Source organism: Pan troglodytes, chromosome 13 (genome assembly GCF_028858775.2).
Source record: "Pan troglodytes isolate AG18354 chromosome 13, NHGRI_mPanTro3-v2.0_pri, whole genome shotgun sequence".
NCBI classification, from domain to species: domain Eukaryota; kingdom Metazoa; phylum Chordata; class Mammalia; order Primates; family Hominidae; genus Pan; species Pan troglodytes.
This window is the reverse complement of record NC_072411.2, coordinates 98,242,134-98,260,843: the sequence shown is the minus strand read 5'-3', so window position 1 is coordinate 98,260,843 and position 18,710 is coordinate 98,242,134. Positions and strand designations below refer to the sequence as shown.

At 41.2% G+C, this 18,710-nt stretch overlaps 1 protein-coding gene across 14 annotated transcripts in view; it reads left to right on the top strand.

The window, feature by feature from the left end:
* Positions 1-18,710, top strand: part of HECW2 (HECT, C2 and WW domain containing E3 ubiquitin protein ligase 2) — a 388,387-nt gene that overhangs the window by 334,585 nt on the left and 35,092 nt on the right. For all 14 annotated transcript variants that reach the window (XR_010150180.1, XM_063791409.1, XM_063791410.1 and 11 more), the window contains 2 exons: positions 10,800-10,920; positions 12,453-12,566. Coding sequence is in view for 13 of the 14 variants with exons in the window: in XM_063791409.1 (XP_063647479.1) it covers positions 10,800-10,920; positions 12,453-12,566 (235 nt within the window). In the remaining variant the exon portion in view is untranslated. The remainder of the gene's footprint in view (positions 1-10,799; positions 10,921-12,452; positions 12,567-18,710) is intronic.

Sequence of the window (18,710 nt, the reverse complement as noted above, 5' to 3'; positions counted from 1 at the left end):
AAATAACTCTGTGAAGCTCTGTAGTTAGTTCTGTAATGAAGAAATGTATGAGAACACAGCTGTGGGAACAATTATTCTTTCAGGGCTGGGGATGGGGTATTTGGGGAAATATGAAGTGGAACCTTGAAGAATGATGAATAGGAGTTTACCAGGTGGACCAAAGAAAGAAGGACATTCTAGTGAAGGGAGTGATGTGTTAGGCCATTCTTGTGTAACTATAAAGAAAACCTGAGGCTGGGTAATTTATAAAGAAAGGTTTCACTGGCTTATGGTTTTGCAGACTGTACAATCATGGTGCCAGCATTTGCTTGGCTTCTGTTGAGGGCCTCAGGAAACTTCTACTCATGTCAGAAGGTGATGGAGAGCCAGCATGTCACATGGTGAGAGTGGGAGCCAGAGAGAGCAGGGGGGAGGTACCACACACCTTTAAACAATCAGATCTCCTGTGAGGTCACTCATCACCAAGGGAGTGGTGCTAAACCATTCATGAGGGATCTGCACTTATGATCCAAACACCCCCCACAAGGCCCTACCTCTGACACTGGGGATTATATTTAAACATGAGATTTAGAGGGAACAAACATCCAAAAAAACCATATCAGGTAGCATAAGCTAAGCCACAGAAGCATGAAAGTAGTGTAGGAAATAGATACAAGTATAGTTAATAGATACAAGGGAAGGGAAGTTCTCAAAGCTCAGGTTGGAAAGGTAGGCTAGGGCTGGTTGGTCATTGAAGCCTTATTATTATTATTATTATTATTATTATTATCATTATTATTATTATTATTATTATTTTGAATCGGAGTCACACTTCTTCGCCCAGGCTGGAGTGCAGTGGCGTGATCTCCCAGGTCCAAGTAATTCTCCTGCCTCAGCCTCCCCAGTAGCTAGGATAACAGATACGTGCCACCATGCCCAGCAAATTTTTGTATTTTTAGTAGAGACTGGGTTTCATCATGTTGGCCAGGCCGGTCTCAAACTCCTGACTTCAAATGATCTGCCTGTCTCGGCCTCCCAAAGTGCTGGTATTACAGGTGTGAGTTGCCACCCCCAGCCAGCCCTATTCTATCGTCCATGTGAAGCCACTGAAAATGTATAAGCAGAGGAATACCAATAATATCCTGCTTTTCAAAGATCAGTCTGGTGGCAGTTGGGAGGATAAATTAGAAAATGAGAGACTAGAGACAGTTTCTCAGAGAGGCCATTGCATTAGCCAGAGTAACATGATGAAAGACTGGACTAGGCAGTGGAGATGGGGACCAGAGAACGAATTGAAGGGATATGTAGGATGCAGAGACATCAGGACTTTGAGTAGAGGTAGGGAAGAGTCAAGGAAGATTCAAAGGCCCTCACTACCTAGGCTACCAGGCAGATGGTAGCACCCTCTGCCAAGAATGGGAAATGGTTAGACTCAAATTGGAAGATTGAGTGAGTTTGGTGTTGGACAAGCTTTATTGAGAAATCTTTGGGCCATCAATGGGAGATTCCCAAAGACAGCTGGAAATGGCAGCCATGGCGCACAGGAGAGGTTGAAAGCAAGGAGTTCAGTGTACTGGTGGCAACTGAAACCTAGAGTATAGATTAAAGCAATTGGGGAGAAAGTCACTGAAAAGGAGAGGAAATAGAGGATGATGTCATGAGAAACCTCAATATTTAAGGGATGAGCTGAGACAGAGAAGCAAGTGAAAGAAAGAGAGCCAACAGATTTTGAATAGACTTAGGAAAGTCTTTTCAGGGGAGCCGGGTTTCACAGAGGAGTGGTCAATAGAGCCACATGCTCAAAGGGCTCAGGAAGTCCCAGCTACTCACGGGGGCTGAAGTGGGAGGGTTACCTGGGCTCAGAAGGTCAAGCCTGCAGTGAGCCATGATCGTGCCACTGCACTCCAGCCTGGGCAACAGAGTGAGACCCTGTCTCAAAAGGGGGATAGGGCATCAAGAAGGATGAGATCTGAAAAGAGGCCTCATTTAGATTTGAAAATCATGACATTATCAATGGTCTTTGCCAAAGCAGGTTCTGTGAAGTAATAGGTTATAAACCGGATCATGATTGGTGACAGAATGATACAGGATCTGAAGCAGAAGTCAAATGTTCTTTTCACAAAATCTGGAGGTGAAAAGAAAGCAAAATAGAACAGTAGTTAGGAGAAGAGAGAGGGAAGGAATTTTAGGATGGGAAGTTGAGCATACATGTGCAGAGGACACAGGACGTGAGTGGAAGGAAAGTGGTTTGTGGAATAAGGCAGGCTCATGGGCAGCACAACACTGAAGGCAGAAACACAGGCCAACTTTGGAACAAAATAGGGACACCTATTTTCGTGACACAGGCTGAAAGAAGTGTATGACACTACAGGTAAGTTTAAAGGTTTAGGGGAAAACTTCATGAAATTCCCAACTGGGAATTTCATTCTTTTAGCAACTGTCTGACTTTAGGCAGGGTACCTCCTTCCCTGAGCCTGAATCTCTTTTTCTGTAAAATAGAGATAATAATAATTACCTCACCTCTCACGATTATTTTTGGAGAACACTTTGCTTGGTGCTTGGAACATAACAAGTAGCCAATAAAGGTTAATGTGTCGCTTTTTCTTTCTTTCTTTCTGGAAATTTGATTCTGAGAAGTAGTTTGTTCACATTTGAACCATTAATAACTGGAACATACAAACCCTGATTTGCAGAGCTGTCTGCTTAGATATTTAATCATGCAGAGTGGTTTTTATCTTAGTAAGAGCCTATGCTGGGGTTTAAAGTGGACCATCCCTTTACCTGTGTTTTATGGTTAAAGACATGAAGCCATGTGGATTGTTGCTCGTGCCAGTCAAGGCTGTCCTTTTCCAGGCCTTTTGTGTGGCCTGTCCTCCCTGAGGAAAAGGTAAATTGCCAAATGCTGCCCCTTCCGTGCCCTTTAAAGGCATGCACTTGAAGACTGCACACATTCTTCAAGACTGTATGAGCACTCTAAATGTGGCCGAGTTCACTTCCTCATTTAGCATCGCAAATGCACATGAGTAATCATTGGTGACAATAAAATCCATTCTAGAAACTTACATTTAGAGTTAAACATTTTCCAAAGACCTGTGTAACCCAAATATATCTAAATTGCTAGCAGTGTTTGTGGTGGTTTTAATTTTCAGGAAGAATCATCTCCATATTTCTGGCCTACTCTGTTTCAGTGGGCTTTGTTTGATCTTGAAACTGGGTTGTACAGCCTGATATCAATGGAAGTCACTATAACAAATTCCACATGATACCAGGGCAGGACTACCTAACCTCATTTCCCCTCTGGAGGAATCTTCTGTTCCTTTGAATAAAATAGCTTCTCCTTCTACCAGGATTCCTGAAGGTTTTGTGAAAGCAACATCTCAAACAGATTTTTTTTAAGTGGTCTGATCCTCCTTGTGACTATAATTTCACCCCTTTTAGTGGTGTGAGAATAATATCTTGAAAATTATGACAGTAATAAATTTTAATGATCTTCATTGAGAATTCCTAGGAACCTGGTAAACTTTCCCCGCTTTTCCTCATTCCAAGCACATTGACATGTATTTTCAAGTGCAGAAGAGAGAGGGGCTTTGGAAACTTTGACTCACTGCTTTTTGCAGCTGTTAGAGTGCTCACCAAAATTTGTCAAAATTTTGGAATGTGAAGGTTTGTTTTTCTAGGACCGTTATAATGCCAATCCCAACCTCAGTGATGCCAGAAGGAAAAGATCTTTCCAAACACCATGTGGCTTATTATGCCAAATATGGGACCCAGAAGTTTATTTAAGCTGCACGTTTCTAGGAAATTAAATGCAATAACACCTAATTTATCTGATATTATTGGAGATGTGCTCTCTTATGTGGATTTTCCAGGTAACCAAAGCTATGATTTTAACTGTTTGAGAATTTGTTTAACCCCCCATTTGCTGAAACTCTTTCATAAATATGTTATATTTCTCTTTACTTTCCTGTACACTGCACATTGAGGATATTTCATGGTTTGGGGGGATCATTGTGCCTATGAATCATGATGCAGAGCTCCTGTTACTTGACTAGAGCTGGACTCCCTGGAAACTAGCACCAGCAGAAAGTCACCTTCAACAGAAGTAAAACACTCAGAGAGCACAGAAGAGCCCTGTGGGTCTTTACTAAAGATTGTCTTGAGGGGATGGGTTGTGAGAGGGAATTATTTCTCCCACCACATTGTGTACCCTTAATGATCTTCCTTTTCTTTCTCCCACCACAAAGTCTTAGCATTTTACCAGCTGTTTATGTCATCTTCTTCTCTTTTCACAAACAGTTCCTCTTCTCTGCTCACTTTCTCTCCTTTTCTTCCTTCCTCCCTCTCTATTCCTCTCTGTCTCTCTCTCTCTCTCTGTGTGTGTGTGTGTGTGTGTGTGTGTGTGTGTCTGTCTCTCTCTCATCTGTCCCTCTCCCTTTCCCCACCTTTCCTACAGTCCCTGAAGTAGCTTTAGAGTTGTTTTTAGAAAAGGTGTTTGATCCCTTCCCTTGACTCAGCCCTACAAAGATGATCTAGGAACCAAATTGCACAAATGAAGGATGCTCCCTGGGTGGGTAGGGATGGGGAAGTTGTGATCCCAGAGACCAAAAGAAAGCCACAGACACTGTCTCTCTCATAGTATAGAGACTTAACTTTTTGTTGTTGTTAGTCTCCCTTGTCCTCACCCATGGAGCTGTCAGAGGGTGCCTGCTATTGGCAGACCCTTTACATTTCCCTTTAATAAATCACTTCCCTGCCAAGATCTCTGTCAAGGTTTGAGAAGTCAGAGCATTAAGTTATTTTCAATAAATGGTATGTACATGAACATCAGCAAGCTCCAAGAAATGACTCGAGGGCCTTTTACTACTCAGAGAATAAAGCAAAAATGCCAGGTTTTCAGTGCTTGTGCTTTGTGCCAGGGATTTGGACGTGTTTTTTGTTAAGTTCCAGCATTGAGCTATGTTCCAGAAGATGGAGCCTTCCAGAAATTATTGTAGTGCTTGATGTTTTGTTTTCATTCACTCACAGGGCATTTGTTTTAAATGTCATAGGGATTTTTTGAAAGTGAACCAGGAAAGAGATGAGCGTCTGAGCTGTCCCAGGACAGAGGCAGGGAGCCATGCTGGATCAGGCTAAGATCCAGCCCCTGTCCAATACGGAGAACCAGTGCTAGTCATCAGAACAGTCCAGGTTCTGGGTCACACACCCAGAATCAAAAAAGACTGAGACTGCCTGGGAGTTGGATGCCAAGCTATTTCTAGTGTCTTCTGAAATATTTTGTCAGATAGAATTCTTTAGTTTGTATATGATTATGCAATTTTGTAACAGTATATGAAAATAGGGTAACACAATATAGAAGTTCTTTAGACCTGCCTAGCAATGACAAAGCAAAACTCTCTAGTGTCTGTTACTGAAATCTTTTCCTGCACAGTATTAGCAAAATGCTGACTATCCGTGAAGTCAGCCCTTCATTTGATGTAACATTGATCTTTTGTACCTGATTTTCTTTAAGACTGTAAAGACCATAAAATTCCTCTGTCTACAAAGTATTATGACCTAGAACTTCACTTGTAGTTCTCATACAATTTTATTAGCGCAATCTTCCAAGAACATTTTGTATTTCCAAAGTGGAAGTAACATCATTCCTGCTCTGGAATTTCTTGGCAATTATACCTCACTTGTATTAAGAATTTGACAAAGGCCAACAGCATAATTTACTGTAATTTTATTTATTTATTTATTTATTTATTTATTTATTTATTTATTTATTTTGAGACGGAGCCTCACTCTGTTGCCAGGCTGGAGTGCAGTGGTGCGATGTCGGCTCACTGCAACCTCCGCCTCCTGGGTTCAAGTGATTCTCCTGCCTCAGACCCCAAGTAGCTGGGACTACAAGCACACCCAGCTAATCTTTGTGTTTTTAGTAGAGACGGGGTTTCACCATGTTGGCCAGGATGGTCTCGATCTCCTGACCTCATGATCCACCCACCTCGGCCTCCCAAAGTGATGGGATTACAGGCGTGAGCCACCGTACCCAGCCAATTTACTACAATTTTAAAATGAAATAATGTGTAAATGACTTCTTTCATGATGGAACTATGAGCAAAAGAATTTTTGCATTTAACAATTGCTGTCTCAGAGTTTTTATGATTAAATCCCTTTACCTAGAGTATAAACAGAATCAGAGCTAATTTTTATTGTGTCTGTATTGATATTGATGGAATGCATTATGGCATTTCCCACGTCCTTTTAAGCATCTCAAATTATATAGGAGTAGTTTGTGTCTGTGCTGTTTTTTAAAGTAATCAGCTCTTAAAAAAACATGTTTCTTGGCAGGGCACAGTGGCTCATGCCTGTAATCCCAGCACTTTGGGAGGCCGAGGTGGGTGGATCACAAGGTCAGGAGATCGAGATCATCCTGGCTAACATGGTGAAACCCCGTCTCTACTAAAAAAAATACAAAAAAAATTAGCCGGGCGTGGTGGCAGGCGCCTCTAGTCCGAGCTACTCAGCAGGCTGAGGCAGGAGAATGGCATGAACCCGGGAGGTGGAGCTTGCAGTGCCCGAGATCGTGCCACTGCCCTCCAGCCTGGGCGACAGAGTGAGACTCCGTCTAAAGGAAAAAAAAAAAAAAGTTTCTTTTGTGTCTTAAAAGATTTTCATTCAGTTCCTTGTTCTTCATTTTTCTCTCTCTTATCAATGATTTTGCTCTTGAAAGTTGATTCATTACAGCTGCGTTCTGCCCTGTCTGGGTTTTCTAGTCTGCAGTTTCTCAGACTGGAGCACTGACACTTTGATTGTGCCACCCTTGAGTGGACTTGAACTGCACGGTCCTATCCCTCATTCATCTAGGAGAGCAGCCTTGTGTTCATGGAGATAATGTTCCTTCGTGTTGCAAATTATGCCTTTCGGTACACAGGAAACATTTGCCCTGTGTTAGTCCCTGGATGCTGCCCATGTGTTTCACTGGTGATGTTTGACCTTCCTGTAAGGGAATAGTGTTCTCAGCCATAGCTACACATTACACATCGGAATCATCTGGACAGTTGTATTTAACACTCATGCCTGGGTCCCACCCCACATTCTGGGTCTTTACACATTTTGTTGTAATGCATCTTGGGTGTGGCCTGAACATTGGAATTTTTAAAAGCTTCCTAAGTGATTCTAATGTGCAGTCAAGATTGAGAACCCCTGCCTAGGAGTCCCTTCTGCTTCCCAGATCTCTAAAGTCAAGTTTATTCACTTGCTTTATGACATAACTCAGCTCTTTGCCTAACTATACAAACAGATCTCCAGACAGATTATTGGTCAATAGCCAGTTTTGTACAAATTCATTAGTAAAATCTCAATTCATTTCCCTGTCTTTAGTATTCACCTCTATGCAGATAACAACAGCTAACACTTATGTGGGATCTCTTATGCAACAGTCACTGCATAAAGTGCCATAAACACACTAACTCAGCTCATCCACATGTGTGGCCCTGAGCTCTCACCCCAATTCCAGCCCTGTATTTTTCAGTCTCTAGGGCATTTGGTTAGCTGTGATATCCAAGTCAATATGTATAAAGTTTCACATGCCCTTGTCCACCTGCATCACTTCCCACACTCTTCATAGCATCAGGTAGATAGACTTGGCTCAAATCCCAAATCTACTGTCACTGGAATATGACTCGGACAGGAAACTGCACCTTCATTTTCCTTAGTTGCAAAGTGGTGTGTGATGGTCCTAGTAATACCCGCTTCGTAGACTTGTGAGGATTTCTCAAGATCCCCTGTGTAATGTGCATCATCTGTAATGTACAGCAGGCACTTAACAAGTAAGACCTGTTGTTATTGTTTAAATACACTTTATATTATCATCATGCTTCCCATTCTTCTTCCTTGCTTACCTATTCTTTTCCCAGTGTATATTTCACATTGTAGCTGTTTCTCTGAGTCACTCACTCCAGTCTAGTCCTTATCCCCTCGGGCTTCAATTACTGCAACGACTCCTAACTGGGGCTCTTTCCTCTTGCCCACCCTTAATTTACTCAACACACTCTGAAAATAATTTCTTAAATAAAACACCATTTGTATGTTATTCTTCTGCTCAAGAACCTATAAAGGCACTGTTCACTGCATCATGCCCAAACTCCTCTGCTAGGTTTTAAAAATTCTTGTCATAATTTGGCTCCAACCCTTCTGATCAATTTCATTTCCCATTTACTCCCAGCACTCCTCCTCCACTCTAGGCTAGCTTGGTTCTCTTGGCGTCTTCTGAACACACATGCAGTGCTCATGCCAGCTGTTGCTGCTGTGTTCCACTATAGGATATAAATTCTCCTTCTTTTGCAAGGTGTGGTTCCAATTAAGCTTCCTCCCTAAGGCCTTTTCCACTTTGATCTCTACTTATACTCATTTCTTTTTTATAACATTACTATTACTTTTGTGTAACACTGATCTTAACAAATGCTTGCGGGGCTTGGGGGGCAGGCAGCCGTGTCATTGAGTGGCTGCCGCAGAGTGGTGAGCGCATGCCTCGTCTAACAGAGTAGCTGCAGCTGCCCGCTGGATCCCCAAGGAAAGGCAAGCCAGTCATTGCAAGATTTCCCAAATAATTTTCAAGAAAAAAATCTGGAATTTTTTAATTTGAAATTTAATTTGTAAATGTTGGCAATTAATTTAAAATATTCAAAAAAGATTATGGGGCAAGCAACTGGGATCTATAGGACTAGGTATAGCCCCAGGGGTATAGCTTTGTTTCCTCTGCTTTCTAGTCTGTATACCACCTAGTTCAGGACTTAATTATTCTCTAATTGTTTGATGTTTTATTTCTGTTTCCCCACCCCACTCCAGCAACCCCACCTTACTCATTTTGGACATCCATTGGTGAACCTAACATAGTATTCCCAATGAATAACAACTATTTAGTTCACTCATTTGTTAAAGACATTTTTAATGAACTTACATGGTATGTAATGAACAAGACTTCCCAGCTTTTGTTTTCTGGTTTCTTTCATTGGTTGGGAAATATTTAGTGGAAATATCCAGTGTTTTTGTCATGGCTCTGTGTCTGATTTCCATATTCATCATCAGTTTTCTATCCCAACCTGCTGCTTGTGTTACCCAGTGACACAAAACCAGATTTTTCTATGGAAAGAGGAACAATTGGCTGGGCATGGTGGCTCACGCCTGTAATCCCAGCACTTTGGAAGGCCGAGGTGGGCGGATCACCTGAGGTCAGGAGTTCGAGACCAGCCTGACCAACATGGAGAAACCACGTCCCTGCTAAAAATACAAAATTAGCTGGGCGTGGAGGTGCAAGACTGTAGTCCCAGCTATTCGGGAGGCTGAGGCAGGAGAATCGCTTGAACTCAGGAGACAGAGGTTGGGTTAGCCGAGATCACACCATTGCACTCCAGCCTGGGCAACAAGAGCAAAACTCCGTGTCAAAAAAAAGGAAAGAGAAACAATGTTACTTTTACATATTATTAGTGATAATTACCATTGAATAACGTATAAAATATGCTTATATAATCTAGATATTCTCAGTACTTGGCACATGTTAAGAATGCAATAAATGGTCTGGCGCAGTGGCTCACACCAGTAATCCCAGCACTTTGGGAGGCCAAGGCAGGTGGATTACCTGAGGTCGGGAGTTCAAGACCAGCCTGACCAACATGGAGAAACCATGACCCTACTAAAAATACAAAATTAGTCGGGCGTGGTGGCGCATGCCTGCAATCCCAGCTACTCAGTAGGCTGAGGCAGGACAATCACTTGAACCCGGGAGGTGGAGGTTGAGGTGAGCTGAGATTGTGCCATTGCACTCCAGCCTGGGCAACAAGAGCGAAACTCCATCTCAAAAAAAAAAAAAAAAAATCCAATAAATATTAATATTATTTATTATTTGTGCAAGTGCACACTTTGTGCAAGTGAGACAGGTGCCTTTTGCAATTATGTGTTATATTAAGATTTTACCCTGCAATACGATATTTATGTAATTATGTGTCTAAAATCATTCTTGGTGATAGTGCATATCTAAAAGAAGTTTTGTAGGCCAGGTGCGGTGGCTCACGCCTGTAATCCCAGCAATTTGGGAGGCTGAGGTGGGTGGATCACCTGAGGTCAGGAGTTCCAGACCAGCCTGGCCCACATGGCAAAACCCTGTCTCTACTAAAAATACAAAAATTAGCTGGGCATGGTGGCAGGCACCTGTAATCTCAGCTATTTGGGAGGCTGAAACAGGAGAATCACTTGAACCCGGGAGGTGGAGGGTGCAGTGAGCCAAGATTGCACCACTGCACTCCAGCCTGCTGGGTGACAGAGTAAGACTCCGTCTCAAAAAAAAAAAAAAAAAAAAAAAGTTTCATGAGGAGTTTTTTGGTGAGGAATTTAGAGTGAATGATTAAAACCTCACTCTTGGTGCCACTTACTTATATACCATGTACTTTCCATTGCAACTTCCTGTCTAATTGCCATGATATCATTTCAGCAGCAAGCAAAGATATTTCATCCTAACAGTTACTACTAGACATGAGTAACTCTGTTTGACTCATATTAGTTTGGACTGAAAAGGGGAACATACTTGAGAAACACATGGGCACCATTGTAACTATTCAAACAGAATTTTTATTCTCAACCAAAATGCCACAAAGAAGACGTCACTTAAGACCTTGGTTGAGGTTTGTTATATCCTTCAACTTGCAGAAATCAAAAATGCAGAAGTTAAGACAGTTGCCTCATTTGACTTGATGATTGTGATAGCTTTTGTCCATGGTGATGTGATGAACGTAAGGACGATGCACAAATCCAGATTGTCCTCTCTTTGTGGTTTGCTGCAGGTACCCAGCGTGCCAATGCCCGGGCTCCAGCCCCTTACAAGCGGGATTTCGAAGCCAAACTGAGGAACTTTTACAGGAAGTTAGAGACTAAAGGATATGGACAAGGCCCAGGGAAGTTAAAGTAAGTCAAAGTGACACAAACCACATAATGTATAGATGGTGAAAGGAGGGGGCACAGTTGGGCCTCTAGGAAATTGATTGTGATTTGGGATGACTAGCCTTCATTTTAGTCGGCATAATTATTTTGGAATTTGTAAATTATACGATCATCTAAAACATAGTCCTGGAATGAAACATGATTAAGCTTAACATTTTAAAACAAATAGTGAAGACACTGCCACTTTTCATGTAAAAATGAAGGCAAAATAAAAGCCTGATTTATTTTTTTCCTCTGAAAAGTACGTCTTTGTTGGTGCATAGTATATTCATTAGCTATAAAGCTATCCCAATGTCCTCCACTGCAAGTTTCTGTCTCCTGAACTGACCTGAGTGTAGGAATAGTGCTCAGCTCTGTTCAGTTCTGTGAAACAAACTTCACAGCAGAACATGTCATTAATGTTGTTTCTGCCTTTCTTCATCCACCTCCTCCTTTCAAATGGGGAAACTGAAACATCATCATGTTGTTTGGCCTAGAATTGTTTCCATTCCCTACTTACCCTTCTTTCTCTCCTCCCTGCCTTCACCCCTGTCCCACATCCCCAGTGGAGATCAGTCTGCCACTGAGAGAGGACAGAGGAGGGACGGTCTCCACTGGAGCACCCCTGTGACCCTGGGTGCCTGAGAGAGGGTCCAGAGACCAGACCAACAGCAGCAGCCCCATGGCTCACTGCCCGACCTACAGGAAGGCTTGCTTGATTAAAATCCACCTTCATTGCCCTAAAAAATCATCAGTCTGCCCAAGCATCATACTTCTCTGAGCTTTACTTTTCTCACACTTAGCTTACAAAGGTCTAGGATGATCCAGCTGTCATGCATTCAGCCTCCCTATCATCTCTCTGCCCATTACCATTTACATTAAGAGCAAATTGATACCTATGGAAGGATGACTTTAATTGGCATCATCACAAGTAGATTAACCTGCCACACACATCATTCATTTGTATCTGTCCCTTAGGGACTGTCAAGATTCACTTAATTTAACAATTAACAATTGGAAACTCCTCTGCTTTGGAGGATATTGAGAATTTTTTTTTTCCTCTTGGTTCTCACAGTCATCTTGCTGGGCACTTAATAATTGAATTCCTTGTCTACGTGCATTGAGGCTTAAAACATTGCCTCATAGAGATGTTCTTGCTTTACTAAACAAAACGTGTGTGGGGGGGGGGTGGGGGGGGTGTGGTGTGTGTGGTGTTGTTTTATGATCATTTTTTTTCTGGGATAAACTGATTTGACCATTTAGATAGGATTCTCCAGTTGTTTTCACTGGTCATAGGTAGGGTACTCTATTTACCAATGATTCTCTCATGTAACTTTTGCTAATGCTATTAAGAGTTAAAGACAAATGTGTACTTTATTGCAGACAGCAATGATATTAAGTAACTTTATTCTTACCTAGTTAATTGTGGCAAATGGAAATGTTCTAGAAAGATAAGTAAATTATCTTTAATAGTATAGTAATAATTTGTATTTTCTAAATTGTCTCTTTATGGACAGGTTAATTATCCGAAGAGATCACTTACTAGAAGATGCTTTTAATCAGATTATGGGCTACTCCAGAAAAGACCTGCAGAGAAATAAGCTGTATGTCACCTTCGTCGGGGAGGAAGGGTGAGTAGAACAGAGAAGTGGCCTGTGGAACATAGGCTGTGGCCACAAGGCGGATGTTTCTCCACGTCGCTGTGGTTGCCTGAAACAGGAAATCCTTCTGCCAGGAAGTGCTGTTCTCATACACTTAAACCTTTGGGCTTTTTTTTTTTTAAAGGTCTCCTCTGGCTTTTAAATCACTTGACATAGAAATCCTTTAGTAAAAACTTGTAGCTTTAGATCATTTTTGAGAACAGAAGCCTAGTTAGTTTCTTCTCTCCGGACCTCTCTTTCTCTTAAAGGGAAAAAGTAAGGCTTTACAAGGAAAAAAAACAAGGAATGGCATTTATGCAATTCCTTTGTGATCTGTGATCTTATTTTCTACCCTGCAGGGCTAGGTAGAACGTGCTTCCTCTATTAAATAAGTTCAGTTTCAGAAACATGAATTAGAATCTTGCTGTTCTACCCAGAAGCCTCCACAGAAGTAACTCTTGGGCCTTGGCTCTTATTTCTCTGCCTCCAGTTTTTGTCTTCCCTTGGGAAGGCAGCACACCTACCAACATTACTACCTAACATAAACAAACATGTCCCGCCTTCCATGACTCTTCCATGAGTGTGCTCGTCAAGATAAGGGTTAGGAAATGAAGCGGGGAAGACTCCTACACAGTGTCTGTTGTGCCCAAATAGACATAACTGTTATTACACATCACATTAGAAGAGGCCAGCTGTCATCCCTCCCAGACCCCTTCTTCCTCATTTCAGGTCTGGGTTCAAGTCTCAACATCTTCTTCATAACTCAGCAGCTGCTAGAGGGAATTTTTCTAATACCATACAATTGTCTGGTTGTGTTCTCTGTGGCTCTTGTTGATTTGGATCATTTTAAGGCTATCCCTCTCAGTCATGCCTGGGAATAAAGTGTATTAGATTATGGAATCATATTAGTGATATTGAACAAATTCAGCCATTCAGTACACAGTGGATGAAATAGCGACTCCAAACTATAAAATAATTTGCCTCTGCTGATGGAACTAGGGAATAGAAAAATCAGGATTCAAATTCAGGCCGTTTGTCTTTCATCTGGTACTCTTGGACTAGCTCTGGGACCTAAGCAAAACTCCTGCACTCCAGCCCATCTGAATTTTTTCCTATCTCTGGACATTTTGCCCATTCCAGCTAATGACTGATAACTTCCGCTCTTGTCACATGCAGTGCTGTGTAGTCTCCCAGCTATTCCTACATTAAGGTAAAGTAGTATGTGCAAACACACTATGACATGACAAAATTTGTACAGAAGTTTGCATGAGACCTGAGCCTTTCATTGCTGATGTGCATAAGTGGACTTCTCACTTGTGTTAGTTGGCTTAAAGATGAAGGTGCACAGTTGAAAATGAAGGCAAATGTTAGCCTGATCACCGGTATGCATGAGATTCCAAGTATTTCCTTACATAATCAGTCTGGTTTGGATGAGAATACTTTTCCTCCCCCAGAACTCCAGCTGCCTCCCTTCATTGTTGGACCAGAGTTTGTTGAGATCTCAAAGATGTAAAGAAGAGTCTTTGGAAGCACTGATATTTAAGTTTGAATGAACAGACGTTTATCATGACTGATTTTCCTAAAGCAGTCTCCTCATGGTGTGGATTAATGACATTAGTTCCTAGGAGGAGGTCCAGGGTGAGTGGGGCTTGATGCCTCTGTATTTGATTACATTACATTGATGTCCAAATGCTTCCTGCCTCCATCACCTGTCTCCTTCCTGTGACATCAGAGGGAAAACAAGGGAGAGGATGTTCTAAGCTGTGAGCTCAGTTAGCAGGGACAATTTCTTAATCTGTTCACTCTGCATATGGTTTATTGAAGCTGGATTTCTGGACTCATGACTTTGTCAGGTCAGTATCATAAATTATTAGATATAGACTTTAATTTGCTATTGAGGTACCGAGGATACATATGCTGTTTTTGAGAGATGAAAACAGTAATTGTGCTGGAAAAATAGAAAGCTAAAAAAAAAAAAAAAGAAAGAAAGAAACCTTGAGCTACATAAAAGTAAGGAGCTCTTTTAGCCTTTGCCACCTTCTCAAACACATTGACTCTATCACATGAAAATGAACAACCCTAACTTTTTTTCTGGATTATAATACATACCCAAAAGGAAGAGCGACCCAAATTTTCCATTGAACTATAAAAATGGAGCTGGAGGTTTTCTTTTTGTTTTGTTTTGTTTTGTTTTGTTTTTTGAGACAGAGTCTAACTCTGCTGCCCAGGCTGGAGTGCAGTGGCACTATCTTGGCTCACTGCAGCCTCTGCCTCCTGGGTTCAAGTGATTCTCCTGCCTCAGCCTCCTGAGTAGCTGGAACTACAGGCACATGCCACCACGCCCAGCTAATTTGTTTTGTATGGAGGTTTTCTGTTACTTTCTCTTTACCAATTCTAATCCCCTCAAAATGTATCATTTTGTAAGTTCTTCATGTCTGGGTCTAGTAATGAGCATTTAAAAACACATGTATCTGGCACCCAGATCTTGGTTTGTAATACCATTCTTTGATAAAAAGAATCAAGGTTTTTAGAGAAATGGCTGATTCTAACACTAAGCAGGAAATATACAAGATGCAGCCTGAAGCATCTTTTGGTATCTGCCAGAGATTAAAGAAATCCTCAAAAATCCCAGTCATGGGGTATGTTGAAAAAACCCAGGAGCCAACTGAAAGAGTTCCCAATGGACAAAGCTGAGATAATTTGAGCAACAAAATAAATACAAGGCTATTGATTATAAACCAAAGTATAAAATAAATAACCATACTGATATAAATACATGGTTGAATACATAAATAAATGGGGAAGAATAGAAAAGTAGAAAAATATCTTTTGCAAAATATGGAACCAGCCCAAATGTCCATCAATCAATGAGTGGATAAAGCCAATATGGTATATATATACACCATGGAATACTACTCAACCATAAAAAGGAACGAAATAATGACATTCACAGCAACCTGGATGGAATTGGAGACCATTATTCTAAGTGAAGTAACTCAAGAATGGAAAACCAAATATCTTACATTCTCACTCATATGTAGGAGCTAAGCTATGAGGACACAAAAGCATAAGAATGATACATTGAACTTTTGGGACTTGGGGGAAAGAGTTGGGGGTGGCAAGGGATAAAAGACTACACATTGGATACAGTGTAAACTGCTCAGGTGATGGTGCACCAAAATCTCAGAAATCACCACTAAAGAACTTACTCATATAACCAAACACCACCTGTTCCCCAAAAATCTATTGAAATAAAAAAGAATAACAATTAAAAAAAAAAAGAATCACTGCTCTCAAGGTAGATATCAATTTGTTTAAGGCAAACAGTAGAAAATATGCCCTTCAGAAACTGCTGTAGGTCTGGGGTAGGCACATGATGTAATTTGGCCCAATTAGACTGAAAGAAACTCTGTTATGTTGTAGTTGGTGAAAGGTTTCACTAAAAAAGAAAAAATCTATTTTGCAGAATATTTCCATACAATCAGCATAACTCTCTACTCTAGGTATGGAATGTGCATAGTGACTTTATTCCAAATAGTATAGTATGGAAAGAGGGGGAACAAAGTAACTTCACAGTAGAGAAACCTGACAAACACTATGGCAGTCAGGTGATCAAGGTCAACATCAATAGCCACAAGTCATGTTGATAATATGTACCCCTCGGTATGATGCGTGAGGATGGCACTTTACCTCTGTGGTCTTCCTCCCGAACACATAATGCTAGTCCAACCATGAGAAAAATGTTAGACAAAATCCCAACTGAGAGACATTGTACAAGATACCTTACCAGTACTCTTTAATACTCCCAAGGTCATCAAAGACCAGAGGAGCCTGAGAAACTGTCATAGCCAAGAGGGAGACATGACAATTAAATGTAATGTGGTTTCCTGTATGGGATCATGGAACAGATAAGGGACATTAGGTAGAAACTAGGGAAATGTAGATAAAGTATGGATTTTAGCTAATAATAGTGTATCAATATTGGTTTATTAATTACAACAAATGTATTATACTAATGTAAGATATTAATCGGTGTGTGAGGTATACAAGAACTCTCTGTTTTATCCTTGCAATCTTTCTGTAAGTTAAAACCTATTCTAAAACAAAATATTTATTAAAAGAAAATATGCAGTCAGGATTCAGGGAGATTTAGGAAATGTTTCTCTGGACAATTTGTTTCCTTGTTATCTGATAAATGACAGCCCCCAGGGTAAATTTTGGTATGTATATGCCTCTGTCTGCACTTGAGGTCATTAGAGTAATAAGTGTATATATGGGGTTAATTCTGTGGGAAGTCCAAATTAGTAGTGGCATTGGTATATATAAAGTATTATTTTGTGTTGCTTATGTCAACTGTGTTGTCTATGAGGGACTAATACTTTGCAATTCATATTGACATCATTTCAGTGATTATATTTTACCTGTCACCATCAAAGTCTTTATTTACAGTAGATTAGCTAAAGCATAAAGAAAAGGGAGTTTATTTTAAAGAATAACGCATCGGCCGGGCACAGTGGCTCATGCCTATAATGCCAGCACCTTGGGAGGCCAAGGCGAGCAGATCACAGGTCAGAAGATGGAGACCATCCTGGCTAACACGGTGAAACCCCATCTCTACTAAAAATACAAAAAAAATTAGCCGGGCATGGTGGCGGGTGCCTGTAGTCCCAGCTACTCGGGAGGCTGAGGCAGGAGAATGGCGTGAACCCAGGAGGCGGAGCTTGCGTGAGCCGAGATCACGCCACTGCACTCCAGCCAGGGCGACAGAGCGAGACTCCATCTCAAAAAAAAAAAAAAAAAAAAGAATAATGCATCTACCTGTGCTCCAAAAAAGGTGTGAATGAGCAGAGAGATTTCAGCTCCATTTTCTTTATTTGCATACATCTGAAACATGATATATAAATTGTTCCTAAAATAGAATAGTTGAGTCAAGAGAAATGATGGGAAAATTTATAGTCAGAAATTTACAGGATGGCTGCAAATTCCAGGCAAGGTAGAATTAGCCCCACAATACTAGAGATGTATGTATTCAATTTAGAAATACAAAAATAAGGCCAGGTGCGGTGGCTCACACCTGTAATCCCAGCACTTTGGGAGGCTGAGGCGGGCAGATCACGAGGTCAGGAGATTGAGACCATCCTGGCTAACTCATGGTGAAACCCCGTCTCTACTAAAAATACAAAAAAATTAGCCGGGCATGGTGGTGAGTGCCTGTACTCCCAGCTTCTAGGGTGGCTGAGGCAGGAGAATTGCTTGAACCTGGGAGGCAGAGCTTGCAGTGAGCCGAGATCACACCACTGCACTCCAGCCTGGGCGACAGAGCGAGACTCCGTCTAAAAAAAAAAAAAAAAAAAAAAATACAAAAAGAATCCTAGAGTCTATAAATACAAATAATTTAGTTGATTAGTTCATCACCAACTAAGATCACATTTTGTATTATGCTTTGGCTTTTTACAAAAAGTAGGTAGTTTCTAAGCCCTATCTTGGAACTAGTGATTTAATTTGGTTAGAGCTGGAGGTTTTGCTTTAGTCATGAAAATTTCCACACAACTTAATCTGGTTATCTGCCTTTGCAAAGGTGTGGGGAAGGGAGATCGGCAGTGGTGGAGTGGCTGAAAACTGAGTCATCTTGACTGAATGTGGCGTGAAATTGCACGCAGGGGTTGCCTATTTCTGCTGGGCATCAGTCTACTTAGAAGTTGCTTCTCTAGGGTTGAGGTCAATGAAATACTACATATTCTCCAGTGAATTATTCTACGTATTTTCCAGCTCTATTATTATACTACACATTCTCCAGTGTATTATTTTCTTTTGAATTAAAAGTCCTAGCAACTAAAGTTATATGATTTAAAAAGTTACCTAGATGCTAGGCATGGTGGCTCATACCTATAATCCCAGCACTTTGGGAGGCCAAGGTGGGAGTATTGCTTCAGGCGAGGAGTTCCAGACTAGATTGGGCAACATAGTGAGACCCCATTTCTATAAAAAAAATAAATAAATAATTAGCTGGTTGTGATGGCTTGTGCCTGTAGTCCTAGATACTTGGGAGGCTGAGGCAGGAGGATCGCTTGAGTCCAGGAGCTCAAGGTTACAGTGAGCTATGATTGTGCCACTGTACTCCAGCCTGGGTGACAG